The following is a 17,717-nucleotide window of genomic DNA, read 5'->3' on the forward strand; positions in this document are numbered from 1 at the left end:
GACAAAGGAAGGGGAGTACTAATCGGGGGTAAGGGCAAAGGGAAATTGGGAGTGGGTAAGGGTGTTGGCTGTGGTTGGGGAGGTGGGAGTGGGGTTACTGGAGGGCAGGTAGAACATGTCCAAGTGTTTGTGTATTGGTTTGTGTCAGCAAGTGTTGTACAAGTGAGGTGGGCCCAGTTTTTGCACATATTGCACTGAACTGAGCCCTTTGTCTGTCTGCTCGAAGTAATGGGTTTAGAGCATGTTGGGCATGTGTATTTTGTTCACAATGCGGTCATCCAGCCTCTTGGGAAAGGTAGTTGCAGTTGGAAGTGCTAAGAAAATGAAAATGAAGGAGTAATAAGGAGAGATGAGGTGAGGGCAGTTGCTAAGACGATGAGAGCAGGTAAGGCACCTGGGTTAGATGGATGTCATGCAGAATGTCTAAAAAAAGGAGGTACAGTGATGGTGGACTGGTTGGTGAGGTTATTTAATGTTTGTTTTAGAGAGGGTAGAGTGCCAGAGGATTGGAGGTGTGCCTGTATAGTTCCACTTTACAAGGTAAAGGGGACAAGTGTGAGTGTAGTACTTTCAGAGGGATCAACTTGTTAAATATTGTTGGGAAGGCTTTTGATAGGGTCTTGGGAGGATTAGGAGAGGAACAGAAGGAGTAATTGGTGAGGAATAGCATGGGTTTAGGACAGGTAGAGGTTGTGTGGATCAGGTTTTTGTTGTAAGGTAGATATGTTAGAAAGCTTTGGGGTGTTTTTTGGGCCTTTATGGATTTGGTAAAGGCTTATGACAGAGTAGACAGGAAGGCACTGTGGGAGGTTCTGTAGATATATGGGATGGGAAGAAAGCTGTTAAGAGCAGTCAAGAGTTTTTACAAGAGTAGTAGAGCCTATGTTAGACTTAGAAATGGAGAGAGTGAGTGGTGGTAAAGGTGGGACTTCACCAGGGATGTGTCATGTCACCATGGCTGTTCAATGTGTATATGGATGAGGTGGTGCAAGAGGTAACTTTTAGGCAATGGGCCAGGGATTGGAAATGGTTAAAGAAAATGGAGAAAAGTTGGAGATAAACCAGTTGTTTGTTGACAACACTGTGCTTGTAGCAGAATCAGAGAAGAGATCAAGGAAGTTAGTGACAGTTTGGGAAGGTGTGCAAAAGAAGGAAGCTGAAGATAAACGTGGGTAAAAGTAAGGTGATGAGATGTACAAGGGGAAAGGATGGCAGCAAGTTGGAAGTAAGTGTTAAGGGAGAAAGACTGGAGAAAGTGGATAACTTTAGATACTTGGTGTCAAATGTAGTGGTAAAGGGAAGATTGGGGGTGGAGGAAGAATGTTAATTGATAGAAGCAAGTAAGTACCTTGGATTAAAAAGTGTAGTGAGAAATAGACATTTGGTAATGGATGCTAAGAAGAGATTGTATGAAGGAGTGATTGTACTGACAGGACTGTATGGTACAGAAGCAAGAAACGTAAGAGAAAGAGAGAAAGGGTTTAAATGTATTTACCTAGTTGTACCTAGTTGTATTATACGGGAAGGGAGCTATGCTTGTGGTGACCCGTCTCTGTATCTTTCAGCATCAAGTTTATTCTTAAAATCATGATTAGTATTTGCATACTGTTTTTTCATCCAAGTTATTCCATATATCCAGCATTCTGTGTGGGAAGCTATTCTTTTTTCCTATCTCTTCTATAGTTGTCCTTTTTTAGTTTCTTTTCATGACCTCTTGTTTTTCCATTGTCATTTTTTAGTAAATCTTTTCTCTCAAGGATTTCCATTTTTTATGATTCTATATATAGTCAGTAGATCACCTCTTTCTCTTCTTTGCTCTAGTGTTGGTAGTTCTAGCTTCGATAATCTTTGTTCATATGTTAATTTGGAAACAGCTGGTGCCAACTTTGTTGTTGCTCTCTGTATTCTTTCTAGTTTCCTTATATTCTTTTTAGTACTGGGTGTCCATAATGTCGCTGTATATTCCAGTTTTGGTCTAATCAATGTGACTAATATTTTTTTTATCATTTCTTGAACCAAGTATTCAAATGCCACTTTCATTGACCTTAGTAGGTTGTATGTTTCACCTACTATTTTGTTTATATGTCTGCCTGGTGTCATGTCATTGCTGATTATCACTCCAAGGTCCCTTTCCGAGTGCACTTTTTTTTTATTTCATTTTCACCAATTTTGTAATTTTTTTAAATCCTATATTTGCATTTACCAAACTCCATTATGCTACACCTCTTGATATTAAAATTCACCTCCCACTTTTGAGTCCATTTCCAGGTTGTGTCCAGGTCTGATTGTAATGAGCCACAGTTCACATTTGTTGATATATATATATATATATATATATATATATATATTTTTTTTTTTTTTTTTTTGCATCATCTGTGAAGAAATTCATATAACATTCAATTCCTTTGTCCATGTCGTTTACGTATATGGCAAACATGATTGGAGCCAGTACTGACCCTTGTGGAACACCACATATCATTTCTTCCCATTTCAAGTATTTGTCTCTAATTACTACCCTCATTTTTCTCCCAGTCAGGGAGAAGCATGGTAGGGATTACTAGGCTGGATAGAGTGAGAAATTAGTTGGAGAGGAGGGGAGATGGGGTGGGAAAGGAATTGGGAGATAGGATTGATGAAAGAGTATTGGGATGGTTTGGACACATGGGAATAATGAGTGAAGAAAAATTGGTGAAAGAAGTGTGGATGGCCTCTAGAGGTGGAAGGAATGAACATGAGGTGGTGACCAAAGATGAGGTGGAAGGGGCATTGGGAAAGAGGGGGATGTCTGTTGAGGAAAGAAGGGAGAAGAGAGAAAATAGGGGTGAGTGGAGAATGGTTGTGTATGGATAATGCTGTGATGCATGAATGGGAATGGGTGGGGGGATGGAGGGGTTAGTGACTGGTTATGTGTGAATGATTTTGATGCAGCCCGAAGGGATTTCTCCCCATCTTCTGTTTTTCTGCATGAGGGGATGGAGCAAAGGGGTTGCTGATTAAATGAAGCAGCCTTGCTGTGGATGTACTGTGTCATGCTGCATTGCTTCTGATCCAGGGCAGTGGGTAAGATACAGGAATGACCTCTCATCCAGGAGGAGTCAAGAAAAGAGGAAAAAAAGGATGGGTGATGAGTGGGAGTGGAATTATGCCTCTTGATTTTGGCTACCTCCCTTGTATGGGGGAAAAAGCCCTTGGTATATTTACCTAGTTGTATTATATGGGAAGGGAGCTATGCTCGTGGTGACCTATCTTTGTATCTCTCAGCATCAAGGTTTTTCTTAAAATCTTGAATAGTGTTTGCACACACTGTGTCTTTGTTTAATGTGTTCCAAGTATCTATCACTCTGTGTGGGAAGCTATTTTTTCAGATCTCTTCTGTAATTATCTTTCTTGAGTTTCTTTTCGTGTCCTCTTGTTTTTCCATTGTCCCATTTCAATAAATCATTCTTATCTAAGGTTTCCATTACCTTCATAATTCTATAGATAGTTAGTAGGGCTCCACTTTCCCTTCTTTGTTCCGATGATGATGATATGGTTTAACGTCACACACTCCTCCCTATTGGGAGCCTAGGATGGTGCCCCTCACATAGGGCTTTGTAGGGCTTTGTTCCTGAGTTGGTAATTCTAATTTGGACAGTCTTTGTTCATGTGTCATTTTGGAAAGAGTTGTTGCCAGTTTTGTTGTTGCTCTTTGTATTCTTTCTACATACATATACCAAAGACTTTTTCCCCCCATACAAGGGAGGTAGCCAAAAAGAAAGAGGCATAAAACCATTCCCACCCTTTCCATCCCTAAATACACTCCACCCCCCTCCACCCTCCCTCTTATCTTAGCACCTCCTGGATGACGGGTCATCCAAGCACTTTATCCACTGCCCTGGGTCAGAGGCAGTTTCGCAAGACACAGCACATCCACAGCAAGGCCGCTTCATTAAATCAGCAACCCCCCTCTCCATCCCCCCCATGCAGAAAAGGAGAAGACGGGGGAAATCCCTTCGGGCTGTGTCAAATTTTGCTCACACATACTACCTCACCCCCCATCCCCCGACCCATTCCACTTCATGCATCACAGCATCATCCATATACAACCATTCTCCATTCACCCCTGTCTTCTGTCCTCTCCCGTCCTTCCTCAACAGACATTCCCCTCTTCCCCAAAGCCCCTTTCACCCCATCCATCCATCTCATCCTAGGACGCCCCCTCATGTTCACTCCCTCCTTCTTTCTAATTTTCTTTTATATCCTTTTTGGTACTAGGTGTCCATAGTGTTGCTGCATACTTGAGTTGTATGTATGTGTGTGTATGTGTATATGTATATACATACATACATATACCAAGGCTTTTTCCCCCTTACAAGGGAGGTAACCAAAAAGGAAAAGGCATAATATATATATATATATATATATATATATATATATATATATATATATATATATATATATATATATATATATGATTTATGAAATGCACAAGGAGAGAGGATGGTAGAGAAGTGAATGTAAGCCTTAAAGGAGAGAGGCTGGAGGAAGTGTATAATTTTAAGTATTTGGGGTTGCATGTGGAGGTGGAGGTAAATTGTAGATTGAGAGAAGCAAGTAAATGTCTTGGAGGAATAAATAGTGTCATAAGAAATAGACATTTGGGAATGGATGGAAAGAGATTATATGAAGGGGTGATTGTGCTGATGACACTATATGAGGTGGAGACTTTAAGTATGAGAAAGAAAGGAGAAGTTTAAATGTGTATGAAATGAAGTGTCTGAGAAGTATGATAGGGGTTACAAGGTTGGATAGAGTGAGAAATGAAGAGGAGAGTGGGGTTGGAAAGGGAGTTGGGAGATAGGGCTGATGAAAAAGTATTAGTATGGTTTGGACACATGGATATGATTGAAAGAAAGAGTAGTAAAAAAGGTGTGGAGAGTAGAGGTGGGAGGAGTGAACATGAGGGGGTAACCAAGGATGAGATGGATGGATGGGGTAAAAGGGTCATTGGGAAAGAGAGGAAGGACAGGAAAAGACAGAAGATAGAGGTGAATGGAAAATGGTTGTGTATAGATGATGCTGTGATGCATGGAAGGGAGTGGATGGGGGTGAGGGAGCATGTATGAAAAAATCATTTGATGCAGCCAGAAGGGATTTCTCCCCATCTTCTCTTTTTCTGCATGAGGAGACAAAGAGAGCACGTCGCCAATTTATTGAAGCGGCCTTGCTCTGGATGTGCAGTGTCTTGCTACACTGCTTTTAACCCAGGGTAGTGGGTGAAATGCAGGGATGACCCATCATCCATGAGGAGCCATGAGAGGGAGGGAGGGGGATGAATGGGAGTGGATTTTATGCCTTTGCTTTTTGGCTACTGCCCTTGTAAGGGGGAAATATACAGGGTGTTCGGGATAAATTTGACACTTTTGCGGAATGGAAAGAAAAATGTCATATCTTGGCCAAAAATTTATGTATTCTTAAAATTCAAAGTACATCTCTTAGAGGATCTTTTACCAATACAGCTCACTCAAAGAAGCCGCCCTGAGCATCCACCATGGCCTTGATACAGGACCTGAACTTTCAGCATGTGGCCCTCACGGTGTCCCTCAAAAGATGCCTGAACACCAGTTTGATCCTGGCAGTGAGCTCATCCTTGGTGTTGCAGGCAGTACAATTGGCATCTTTTTCAAGTGCACCCCACACATAAAAGTCCATGGGGTTGCAATCAGGCGAGTTGGAAGGCCAGATGTTGGGACTGGTGAAGTCGTAGAAGTTCTCAGACAGCCACTTCTGGGTTTTCCCGAAGGTGTGACACAGAGCTGAGTCCTTCTGCCACATGTATGGTCTTCCCACAGCCACCCTCTCCACCCAGCACTTGACAACAGTGGACAACAACTCAGTATAGCATCTGAAGTGAGTCTGAGTCTCTCTTCATAGATGTGGGGTGGCATGACATGGCCTTCATTGGAAATACACCCAAAGACCATCACAGTTTGAGGGAACTTGGTCTTCATGAAACACAGGACTTTGTGTGGACTGTAGTCTAGCCACCTGTCATTCTGTGCCTTGTGCAACTGGTCCTGGCAGGAGTTCTTCTCTGAAAAGAAACATGGCATCCCCAGCTCAACTGGGTGTTTGACCTTGTTCAGGAGTTTCTTGGCTTTTGTAAGGCGGCTCTTGGGCCTTGATGGTGAGTAGTTGACCCTTGCACCTTTTGTATAAGGAGTAGCAAAGATCCTCATTCAGCACTTTCTTCATAGTTGCCACTCCAATGCCCATCTCTCTCGCCAAGGTCTGCATTGCCTTGCCTGGGTCTTGCCACACCTTTTTTTTGCAGCTTCTCAAAAAATTGTGTTGTGCAGAGTCAGAACACCTGCTATGATCCTCTCCTACTAGCCACTGCTTCCACATTTCTGTCACAATTCTCCAGCTCACATCTGATGGCCTTCAAGGTATTCAAGGAGCACTGAGCTGCAGCTAAGATTTCCAAATTTTTTAATCCAGTTCTCCATGCTCCTTAGCTCTCACACTCACCAATAATACACATAATCAGCTATCCATTGCACTTTATCACTTAAATCCATCAAATGGTTCTGAAATTACAGAAGTTAAATTTTTTTTTTTTATCATTTATCCTGAACAACATATATATATATATATATATATATATATATATATATATATATATATATATATATGATGAAGGTGGAAAAAGAAGTCACGGGTCTAGTTCCGAGTTACTGAGTTTATTCCTGACCGGTTTCGCTCTATGCTTCTTCAGAGCATAGAGCGAAACCGGTCAGGAATAAACTCAGTAACTCGGAACTAGACCCGTGACTTCTTTTTCCACCTTCATCAACTTGTCATAATGTACCAACATATATATATATATATATATATATATATATATAAACTTTTTATCCCACAGTCGGAGAAAAGAAGACACTAATGTCGAACGTTCTGTATATTTCAATCACTAACTGTGACCCTCTTCAGCAGAATGAATACATAGTGGAAGGCATATGCTTATATACAAAAATGTGAGGTGAGAAAAGGAACAAGCTCAGGTTACATGACCGATGCTCCGCAGGTCGCGTGGGGTTTTGTGACCTTGGAGTACATGAGGTAGCGCGTGGCTGACTGCTGAGGTAGTGATGCAGTCAGGTGACCACTGGCCATTTGCAGCTCACAATATTTAGATACAGAAATATCAACCATAAGAAAACAACTTACAAGATTAGGATACCCGGATTGGTTTTTGCAAAAAGCCCTTAGCAAGGCTAAAATAAGTTTCCACAAATCTACTCCCCATTCTACTAACAAACACAAATGGGATAATAAATGTATTAAATTACCCTATAATGATTCCATAAATGAAATGTCCCAATCATTACCTAAAGAAAACATTAATGTCATCTTCAATTATCCTAATACACTGTTTAGGAAAATAGTTAATGTACACCGTAGACCATCAAGTGACATTAACCCAGGTGTATATAAGTTGCCATACTTAGATTGTGATTCTGTCTATTGGGGACAAACTGGAAGAGATTTGGCAACCAGAATTAAAGAACATAAAAATTCAGATATGGTCAATTGAATTCCGCGGTATTTCAGCACATTGCCAATAAAAATCACCACATGAATTGGGAAGATGCTGAAATAATCTATAGATCAACATGTAGCTTTAAAAGGAAAATAATTGAGTCTTCCCTAATAAAATTTTTACCTAATTTTAATATATCAAATGGCCAGTGGTCACCTGACTGCATCACTACCTCAGCAGTCAGCCACCCACTACCTCATGTACTCCAAGGTCACAAAACCCCACGCGACCTGCGGAGCATCGGTCATGTAAACCTGAGCTTGTTCCTTTTCTCACCTCACATTTTTGTATATAAGCATATGCCTTCCACTATGTATTCATTCTGCTGAAGAGGGTCGCAGTTAGTGATCGAAATATACAGAACGTTCGACATTAGTGTCTTCTTTTCTCCGACTGTGGGATAAAAAAGTTTATTTTATCAATGTGCTACGACATTACTTTATAGTGGATATATATATATATACAGTCGAACCTCGAAAGCCCGGACCCCGAATGCCCGGACCCTTGTATGACCGGTCGAAATGAACAAAGGGCAGACTTTTCAAGCAAAGTTCCCTATTTGTCCGGTAGGTGGCAGCGACGGCCGTACACGTGTACTCAAACCCGGCCCAGTCAAGCCGCCACCAGGGCTGCCGTTTCGTAGAATTTTGTACCAAAACGTAGTAAAATAGCGGCATGTGGCAACTGCACAAGGACATGAGGAATTTTTTTCTACATATCAGCGGGCTGTTAAAAACATTCAAAAACTCAAACTTTTGTTTGAATATCATAGAACTAGTTATCAAATGATAAATGGTACATCAAAATATGACTTTTATTGGTAATTGTGTTACTTATAAAATATTATACCCCAAAAGATACGTTTTTACCGTGTAGAAAAAATTCTACGCTAAAGTTTCAGCTTTCTTTTAGCGATAATAATATAAAAAAAAAATATTTTTTATATCTTACTGAATATGTTAGGGCATGGGGGCCTTTTATACATTCAAGAATAAAAAAAAACTAGAACCAACATTTTGTCAGTTTGACAAGTATATCTTGCTATGAAAGTCTGCACACACCCGAGAAAAATGTATGCCCCGGTATGGCAACACTCCCATTCTACACGGTTGTGTAGAAAACGCGGCAACCCTGGCCGCCACCACTGTCCCGCGTGCATACCTTCCGATATTTACAGTGTACGTAATAAAAAATACAGTACAGTACACTGTATATACAGTACATTTACATGCCTGTATTACAGTTATTATTACGGAATTATTAGTATTATAGTATCATTATTACAGTGTTGGAGTATTATTCTTGTATGTTTCTATGCCATATCATACATTACCTATACATATACCGCTACAAAAATCTACAGGTGTTAGGGCGATATTTTCGATGACTGGACTTTTGGCATGACCGGACCACCCTTCCTCCCAATTAGTCCGGGCTTTCGAGCTTTGACTGTATATATATATATATATATATATATATATATATATATATATATATATATATATATATATATATATATATATACAGTCAGTAGAAGCCCGATTTAACGAACTAATTCAGCCAAGGTCCAGTCCACTAAATTGAATTTTCCGTTAAATTGAGCGAGTGAGCGTTGGTGTAACAGTGTTGCCAGAGCGGATTATAAAAATGATACGTACCTAAAAATTCCCTAGTGTACACACACACACACATACAGTATATATATTATTGTAAGTTAATTATAGGCAGCACAATCGTGAATTGCAAACGAACAGCAACGTGCAGTAATTTGTTGCAACAAGTGTGTATGTGTGTCGTGTAACAATGATATGAGCTGTCTGTGAATTTCACGGAATATTAGTCATAGCTTCGTGTTTGGTTCTATGTACATAATTCTAGCGATTAATAGGACTGGGCAGTTGGTTTTTGGATAGTGAGCATTATTGTTGTGTTGTTGCAGAAAACGTAGTTCGTTGTTATAGAAGTGTTTTTCGTGGTGATTACTCTCGCGTACTTATTTTGAATTTTCCCATCAACTTACTGTTTCATTATTTTCTTTTCCTATTATACCGTCTATTTCTACTTGAATATATTTCTGCTACAATTATACTTTATACATATACTGAATTATATATTATTGTATATATATTATAGTACATATATATATATATAGATTTATATATATATATTATATATCTATATATATATATATATATATATATATATATATATATATATATATATATATATATATATATACCTCCAAAGTACTAAATTATAAATTTTTCCTTGACTCCACCACCACAATCTGGTAACATCTGGTAACATTGGACTCTGAGACACGCATGTGGCCAGTTGATGGAAAATGCTCAACTTAGCTTACCGTTCCCGCTAAATTGAGCTATTTCCGTAGACGCGCGTCTGGCCAGCTAGCGGAAAATGGTCTGAGCATTTTCATTATTGCTATTTGCAGTTCGCTAATATGAGCTTCCGCTAAATTGAGATTCGTTAAATCGGGCTTCTACTGTATGTATATATATATATATATATATATATATGTGTGTGTATTCAAATCCAGTCATTGTGAAGCTTCAATCTGGGGCCCCTCAGACTGAGAGTCCCACACACTACTGATATACCAGCAGTGTCAAAAGAACCATAACCAGGTATAATCTTATACCATACTTCCTTCCAGTATCCTCTGTTCTACACAACTCCCAATGCCCCCAGCGAGATTCAGTAGCATGTGTCTGAGGCTTTTATTCACTTTGCCATTGTAACTATTGTGGAACAAAAGAGCCGTAACCAGGTTTAATTATATACCATGGGTTGGAAGAGACCCCCATCTGAGCATTTCTCGGATGAAGGTTCATCTCTGCCCCTCCCATACTACCTAAATCAAAATAATGCAGCAAGGCATAGCACCAATAAAGCAGGGACTTTCAGCTAGTGCTGGTTTATGATAATGATCAAATTTAAGATGATTTTATTAATGGAAATAATTTTTTTTATATAGCAGAGGAGGAAAGTGGTAGCAGAAATATTAGAGGAAGTGTGGAGGGATCCAACCCTTATGTATCACCGAGGTTGGTTGCTACCATTAACCAGTTGTTAGCCAACATTGTTTTGATGGACCCTCCCACCGTCGTACCCCAACTCAGCATGTCCAAAACCATAAGCATTGTTGTCAAGTGAGTAGCCATATACAAAATTTGTGAAATGTCTGTAGATCATAACTAGAATTATAGAGTAGGTGTTAAGTAACTAAAACATTTTCCCATGCAATAGTAGTCCCATAAAGGGAAAGACTCATTAGGTAAGATGCTGAAAGATACAAATACGGGTCGCTACGGGCATAGAACTCTTCCCGTATAATACAACTAGGTAAATACACACACACATGCTGTCAGAGTGAATGGAAGGCTGGTGATATGAGCTCCAAGCCAGCAATTTTTTTGCTAGAAGCAAGGAAACGCCCATGTTTGTATTTACGGTGAAAAAACTATGGCTTTCGAGGGATTGCTATGGTGATAAAATATAAAGTATCCAGGTTGATAAAGCATATTAATGGATAAAATGGAGGAAGGAAGAGGAGAAAGAAATAATAATGAACCAATGAAAAGAGGACTAGACGTGAGTAGAATTGCCATGAGGAGTGATATCAAAGAGGACTTGTCTAAATGACACACGAAAAACAACTCAAAGGTGGGAAAATAATGTTTTTTCTGGGTTCCAAAGGGACAGGATAATATTAGGTAAAGGATCAGATGCAGAGAGGGAATATAGGTATACCAGTTTACCAAGAAGTCGAGACATTAAGAATGTAATGGAGGAATTAATGGATTTAAAAATAGATTATAGAGCAATGCACAGGGAAATGACTAATCTACGAAAAGCAAACAAAGAAATGAACAGAGAGCTTAATGAACTAAAAAGTGAACTAAGCATGATCAGAAGTGATAAAAGAAAGAAAAATGAAGACAAAAACAAAACTGAGGAACTATAAAAAGAGGTCAGAAAACAATTACAAGCAGTGAACAAAAAAGTGGGAGAATCAATTTACCCCTTCCATACGGTGCTGCATACGTAGGCAGCATGAGGAGCAAGTGGATACACGAGGCCGCCATATCGCCGTCTTGATTATATTTATTGTAGTTGCCCATGCGTAATGACATACTCTCTAAACTGTCTTCACATTTTCTATGGTTATCAAAATTCACGGGTGAAAGAGAGAACGATCGATATAAGCGGTGACTATATTTTATGATGCGAGTATTATTACAACACATCATACGTCTGGCAGCTAATGCTGCCTGCGAGATTTTGGCCCGTACTGAAGAGGTTAAGGAGACAGATCTCCTAGAAATAAAAAAAAATAGGTGGAAACAAGAACAAGAAAATTAAAAAATAACATTTAAAAAAATAGTACAACAGTAGGTAGAAGAAAATGCTAAAGAAACAGTAATTAAAGTAATTAAGGAAAAGGAAAATTGGGTAAGAGACAGTAGATAAAAAAAATGCATTGTAGTTTATGGCATTAAAGGAAAACATAATGTATACAGATATCAAAGAGAAAAAGAGGAGAAAGAGGTTGCATAGGAGATTCTGAAAGTGGTTCAGCAAAAGGCCATGGTTTCGATAAAGACATCAACGAGGTGCAAAAAATGGGCCAGTACTCTAAAGTACACTAAAAATCAAACTGAGGACTCAAATATAGCTGAAGAAATACTATCAAAAGCAGCAAAACTGGCAAACAGTGAAAAATATGAAAATGTATGAATAAAAAAGGAAATGAGCAAGGAGGAAATAGAAAAGAAAGGCATTTAGAAATGAAGCAAATGAAAAAAAAAATGAGAAGAATAAAGACTGAAAAGAGTGAGTTGTTTTGGAGGGTACTGGACCTGAGGCTGAGAAAATGGTACATCAAAAAAAGGAAACAAACCAAAAAAGAGAAGAAAGGAAGAAATTAGAAATAACATACACAAACGTAGACAGAATGATTTCTGGACTAAACAAATTAAACGACTATGTGTTAACAGAGAAACCTGACATAATGGGAATTGTGGAAACAAAATTAAAAGGTCCACTACCATCAAATACTATAGCACAAGGTCTATATAACCAATGGACAAAAAATAGAATGGAAAAGCAGGGTGGAGGAATCATGTTCTTGACTAAAAAAAGTTTAAATGTGACAGATAATAGAAGGAAAAAATAATGTAGAATTGATTATGATTGAAGTCGAAAATGGAAATATGAAAAGTAGAGAATAGTTATGTATGGATGATACTGTAATGCATGGAAGGAAGTGGGTGGGGGATGGGGGGCATGAGGGAGTATGTGTGAATCATATTTTGATGCTGCACAAAGGGATTGCCCATCTCTTTTTCTGCATGCCCCCCCTGGATCCGCTCTATTCTGTGGGGGAGCAACCCCAGGCTCTTGCCCCCAGGTGGAGGGGGTGGGGACAGCCGATGGCAGTAGCATACTGGGGGCCAACTACTCATGACCCTCAGTACGACATAGCCTCGACCGTTCCTGAATAGACTTTTATACTTGCATTTCTTACCCACCCATTACCTTCACTCCCACTTGCCCAACTTTCTACCCCTTTATTCTATCATGATTGACCCTCCTGATGACATGGCCAAATTTTTTAAACCACTCAGTAACAAATTTTCATGTATAATCATTATAAGTCAAACTTTTCATAATCACTATTAAAAAAAAAAAAAAAAAAAAAAAAAAAAAATAGTCCTATGGCGATGGCTAGTGATGATAGGGTCAGGAGAAGGTGATCTCTGGGAGCCTCTAGTCACGAACTGCACATATGCGATGTGGGCAAGATAGTCATTCTGTGATGGGATGGAGGCAACATCACAGCTCGGCAGCTATCCACATGACTGAGCAGCCCTGTTCAGGATCCACTGCTCACCCCACATGGGGATGGGGCTAGAAAAGGTGCCCTAGAAATAGTTTGCCTCACATCCATCTGACTGGGGAACCGCCCCCAGTAAGGTCACCCTCATTGCGGTCAAGATGCAAAAAAATCCCAAGCACAGATGACGACTTCAGACTCGAAAAAAGACTTCTTTGACGCCACCAAATACTGATAGTAATATAAAACAATTGAAAGTTGTGCACATAGAAGATATTCCAATACAGTGTAACTATGATGATATATCTACTCCACTGAGCAAATTTGGAATTATAGTAGAAATTCGCATGAAATTTCTTGACATTGAGAAAAAATGTGAAGCTTGGATAACATTTGATAAGCATGAAGATGCCTTTAACCTGAGCAGAAACTTCAATACCCTGAAAATTTACAATTCCTTAGTCAAAGGAGCCTTAACAGATAAGGTTCCTAAAAATCTAGATGTATATAAACCTGCAGAATGGAATTCAGATAACCATCAAGATAATACTATAAAAGAAAGAATCCCCTTACCCCCTATGTGGATAGTAATTAAGGCTAAGGAAAAAAGAATTAATTACTATAAATTTAATAGATACCTACAACAGAGGGTAGGTGGCATTAAGAATGGAGATATAACAAGATTTGGTAAGAATTCAATACTTGTTCATGCCAAATCAAAGACACAATCCAAGATGCTCTGTATGATGAATATTGAAAATAGTGATATAATAGAAAAAGATTAGTCCTCACCAAAATTTTAGTTATGGAAGAGGAGTTATCCATGATAAAGACTTGTATGAAGGAATGACTGTACCAACAGCATTGTACGGGGCTGAAACATGGAACATGAGAGAGGAAGAGAGAAGGAGTTTGAATGTGTTTGAGATGAAATGTCTGAGAAGTATGATGGGGGTTACTAGGCTGGATAGAGTAAGAAATGAGGAAGTGAGGAGGAGAACAGGGGTGGAAAGGGAACTGGGAGATAGGGTTGATGAAAGGATATTAGGATGGTTTGGACAGATGGAAAGAATGAGTGAAGAAAGATTAGCTAAAGAAGTATGGAAGGCAGAGGTGGAAGGAGTGAATATGAGGGGGCGTCCTAGGATGAGTTGGATGGATATCGTGAAAGGGGCATTACAAAAAAGAGGAATGTCTGTTGAGGAAGGACGGGAGAGGACAGAAGATAGGGGTGAATGGAGAGGGGTTGTGTATAGATGAGGCTATGATGCATGAGGGGGAGTGGGTGGGGGACGGGGGGTGAGGAAGTTTGTATGAAAAAAAATTGACGCAGCCCGAAGGGATTTCTCCCCGTCTTCTCCTTTTCTGCATGAGGGGACGGATGGGGGGGGTCGCCGAATTTATGAAGCGGCCTTGCTGTGGATGTGCTGTGTCTTGCGACACTGCTTCTGACCAAGGGCAGTGGACAGGATGCAGGGATGACCTGTCATCCAGGAGGTGCCAAGATAAGAGGGAGGGTGGAGGGGAGTGGAATATACAGGTAACTCTCGATTTACGCGTCTTTGATGTGCGCGAATTTGTTATAACGCAACCTAGAAAATATTAGAATTAGTTTAATTTACGCTACTTATTTGCTAAGACGCGATTTGGCCCAACCGCATTTTCAAACTGTCCACCAGAGAGTTCCACGGCCGGCCAACAGGTGGCGGGCCTTCCCGGTCCTCATTCATTGTTTACTGGCTTACAGGCCTCTTTCGCTCTGCTACTAACAACGAGAACAGACCTCCTCATATCAGCATACTATTATACTGTACTACCAGCCTATCATCATGGCCCCAAAACGTCCTTCATCGTCTTCTGCAAGCACCAGCGGCCCTGCGGGGAAGGGACTTAGTGAAGCGCTGGCACAACTTAAGGACTCTATTGACAAATTTGAAAACATGGACCCCAATGTGGAACGTAGCAGCACAGTTAGAAGAAAAGTCATGGATGCAGTGTTCTGCTACACACAGATGCACACAGAATTTCAAAAGAAACAGCGCCAGACCACCGTGTTGCAATTCTTCAAAAAAGCACCAGTGCAAAAAGACATGACAGAAGAGGATGTGGATGACCCTGCAGCTGTGGAAGTGCAGGTGGATGTGGATGTGCCAGAACAATTGGACAGTGAGGGTAGTGAGTGACTGTTGTGGTGTGAGTGATGAGTGGTAGAACTACGTAAGTAGTACAGTGTACAATTGTTTTTCTCTTTTATAAATACATTAGAAGGTTTAGAATTAGATATTATTAGTATTTTACAGTATTTACTGTACGTTTATTAGCCAAATAAAATGTGTTTTTTGTACAAACATTGCAACTTTTATGGATCAAATCCCGCATACCCCTCATATTCCATTGTTTCTTATGGCAAAAATTAATTTGATTTACGCGATTTTGATATACGCGACGTCTCTAGGAACCTATATCTCGCATAAATCGAGAGTTTCCTGTAAAGGAAATGGAATGGGTGGGAGTGGTTTCTATGCCTTTTTCTTTGTGGCTACCCCCCATGTAGGGGGAAAAAGCCTTTGGTATATGTATGTATGAATTGGCTGAACTAGAAATATTAGAAATGTGCCCCACATCTATTTCGAAAGTGAAAAAGATCCCAAACAGTAATGTGATTATACTTTTGAGGATAACAATATACCAACTCATATAGGAATTGAAAATGAAAGAGTGAGAATTAGACCTTTCTATCCCAAAGCTCTACAGTGCTATAATTGTTTTAAATTTGGCCATCCGTCAAAGATATGTAAGAATAATGAGGTATGTGGTAATTGCTCAGGCCCAACACACGGCCAATGCTTAGATACTCACAAATGTATCAACTGTCAATTGGATCACAAACCAGTTGATAGAGTATGTGAAGAATACAAATTTGAAACAGCCAGCTAAAAATAAAGCAACCCAACATTCAAGGCCAAATAATCAACATACTATGGTGAGAACTCCAAACACAAATACAGATAATCTACCTCCAGATTACCAAAACACCTCACATAGTAGAGGTGCAACCCTCAAATCCCCCTCCACCTTCCAGAAATCCACCTTGTTCTACAGAAATGCAACACTCATGGGCAGATGATCAATATATTTCAATGAAAACAATAAACACTAAGACAGATATACTACCCCCTGATCATAAACCACCTTCTATCGAAATATCTCAAGCAGAATCCACAAATACTGATACTACTCCAAGAAATCCATCCCATACAACAAATCTCTTCTCTGCGAATGAAACCTCAACCTCTGGGATAGCAGCCCAACATCCAGGGCCAGATGATCAACATAGCTCAGCAAGAACACAAAACACTAAGGCAGATAATCTACCCCCTGATCATAAAAACACTCCATATAAAAAAGAGAGGCAACCCCCAAACCCTTCTCCACCTTCCAGTGTAGTGTCTCGGGCAGAATCACTACCGGACTCAATGGAGATTAAAAAACAAAACAAAAAAAAAACAAGAACACCCTCACCCTCTCCATCAGCTCAAAAGAAATGTAACCCTAGCAGATATATATTACAAGAAAAAGATAAAGGAGCAAAAGCCAAAACTACCAAAATAGCTACTGAAGAAAAACCACCATCTTCACAAAAAGCTCATAAAGACAAAAAACACTCAAAAACGACCTTGAATAAAGGACCTCCCCCCAGAAAATAGATACATTCACATCACTAATACAGTGGAACTGTCAGGGACTTCGAGCAAAGTATGAAGAGCTTAAAATCTTAATTTACGAATATTCTCCAGTAGGTGTATGCTTACAAGAAACAATGTTGGATGAACATACACCCTGTCCAAGAGAATATATATCTTTTAGAACTCCATATGATATAGAAACGGGAAGTCATGGAGAATGTCTCGTTTATGTACGAAGAGATATTCCCCATTTTCCAATAAGTATGAATACAACATTACAAGCAGTAGCAGTTCAAATACAATTAAAAAGAAAATACACCTTATGCTCTCTTTACCTGCCCCCAAACACCATGGTTACCCGGAACAAATAAATAACTTTGATTAATCAACTCCCCTGACCTTTTCTCATTATGGGTGACCTAAATGGCAGACACCCACTATGGGGAGATGTTACTACAAACCAAAAAGGGAATATTATAGCTTAATATTTTATCTGGTATAATATTTGCTACCCCATTTATTGCCAAAGCAAAAGGTGTTACACTAAGTATACTCCCTTGTGGAACACCCTCTTCCTGGCATCTCTTATCTG

General features: G+C 39.6%; 1 protein-coding gene across 10 annotated transcripts in view; it reads left to right on the forward strand.

Annotated features, from left to right (window-relative positions):
- The window catches only part of LOC143037431 (rotatin-like), a 463,326-nt gene that overhangs the window by 302,483 nt on the left and 143,126 nt on the right, over positions 1–17,717 (forward strand). For 9 of the 10 annotated variants that reach the window (XM_076205620.1, XM_076205622.1, XM_076205623.1 and 6 more), the window contains one exon: positions 10,578–10,752. In XM_076205620.1, coding sequence (XP_076061735.1) covers positions 10,578–10,752 — 175 coding nt within the window. The remainder of the gene's footprint in view (positions 1–10,577; positions 10,753–17,717) is intronic. The other variant, XM_076205621.1, reaches the window with a different exon arrangement.

This window comes from Oratosquilla oratoria, chromosome 22 (genome assembly GCF_046742065.1).
Source record: "Oratosquilla oratoria isolate Oo_2021 chromosome 22, ASM4674206v1, whole genome shotgun sequence".
Lineage (NCBI taxonomy): Eukaryota > Metazoa > Arthropoda > Malacostraca > Stomatopoda > Squillidae > Oratosquilla > Oratosquilla oratoria.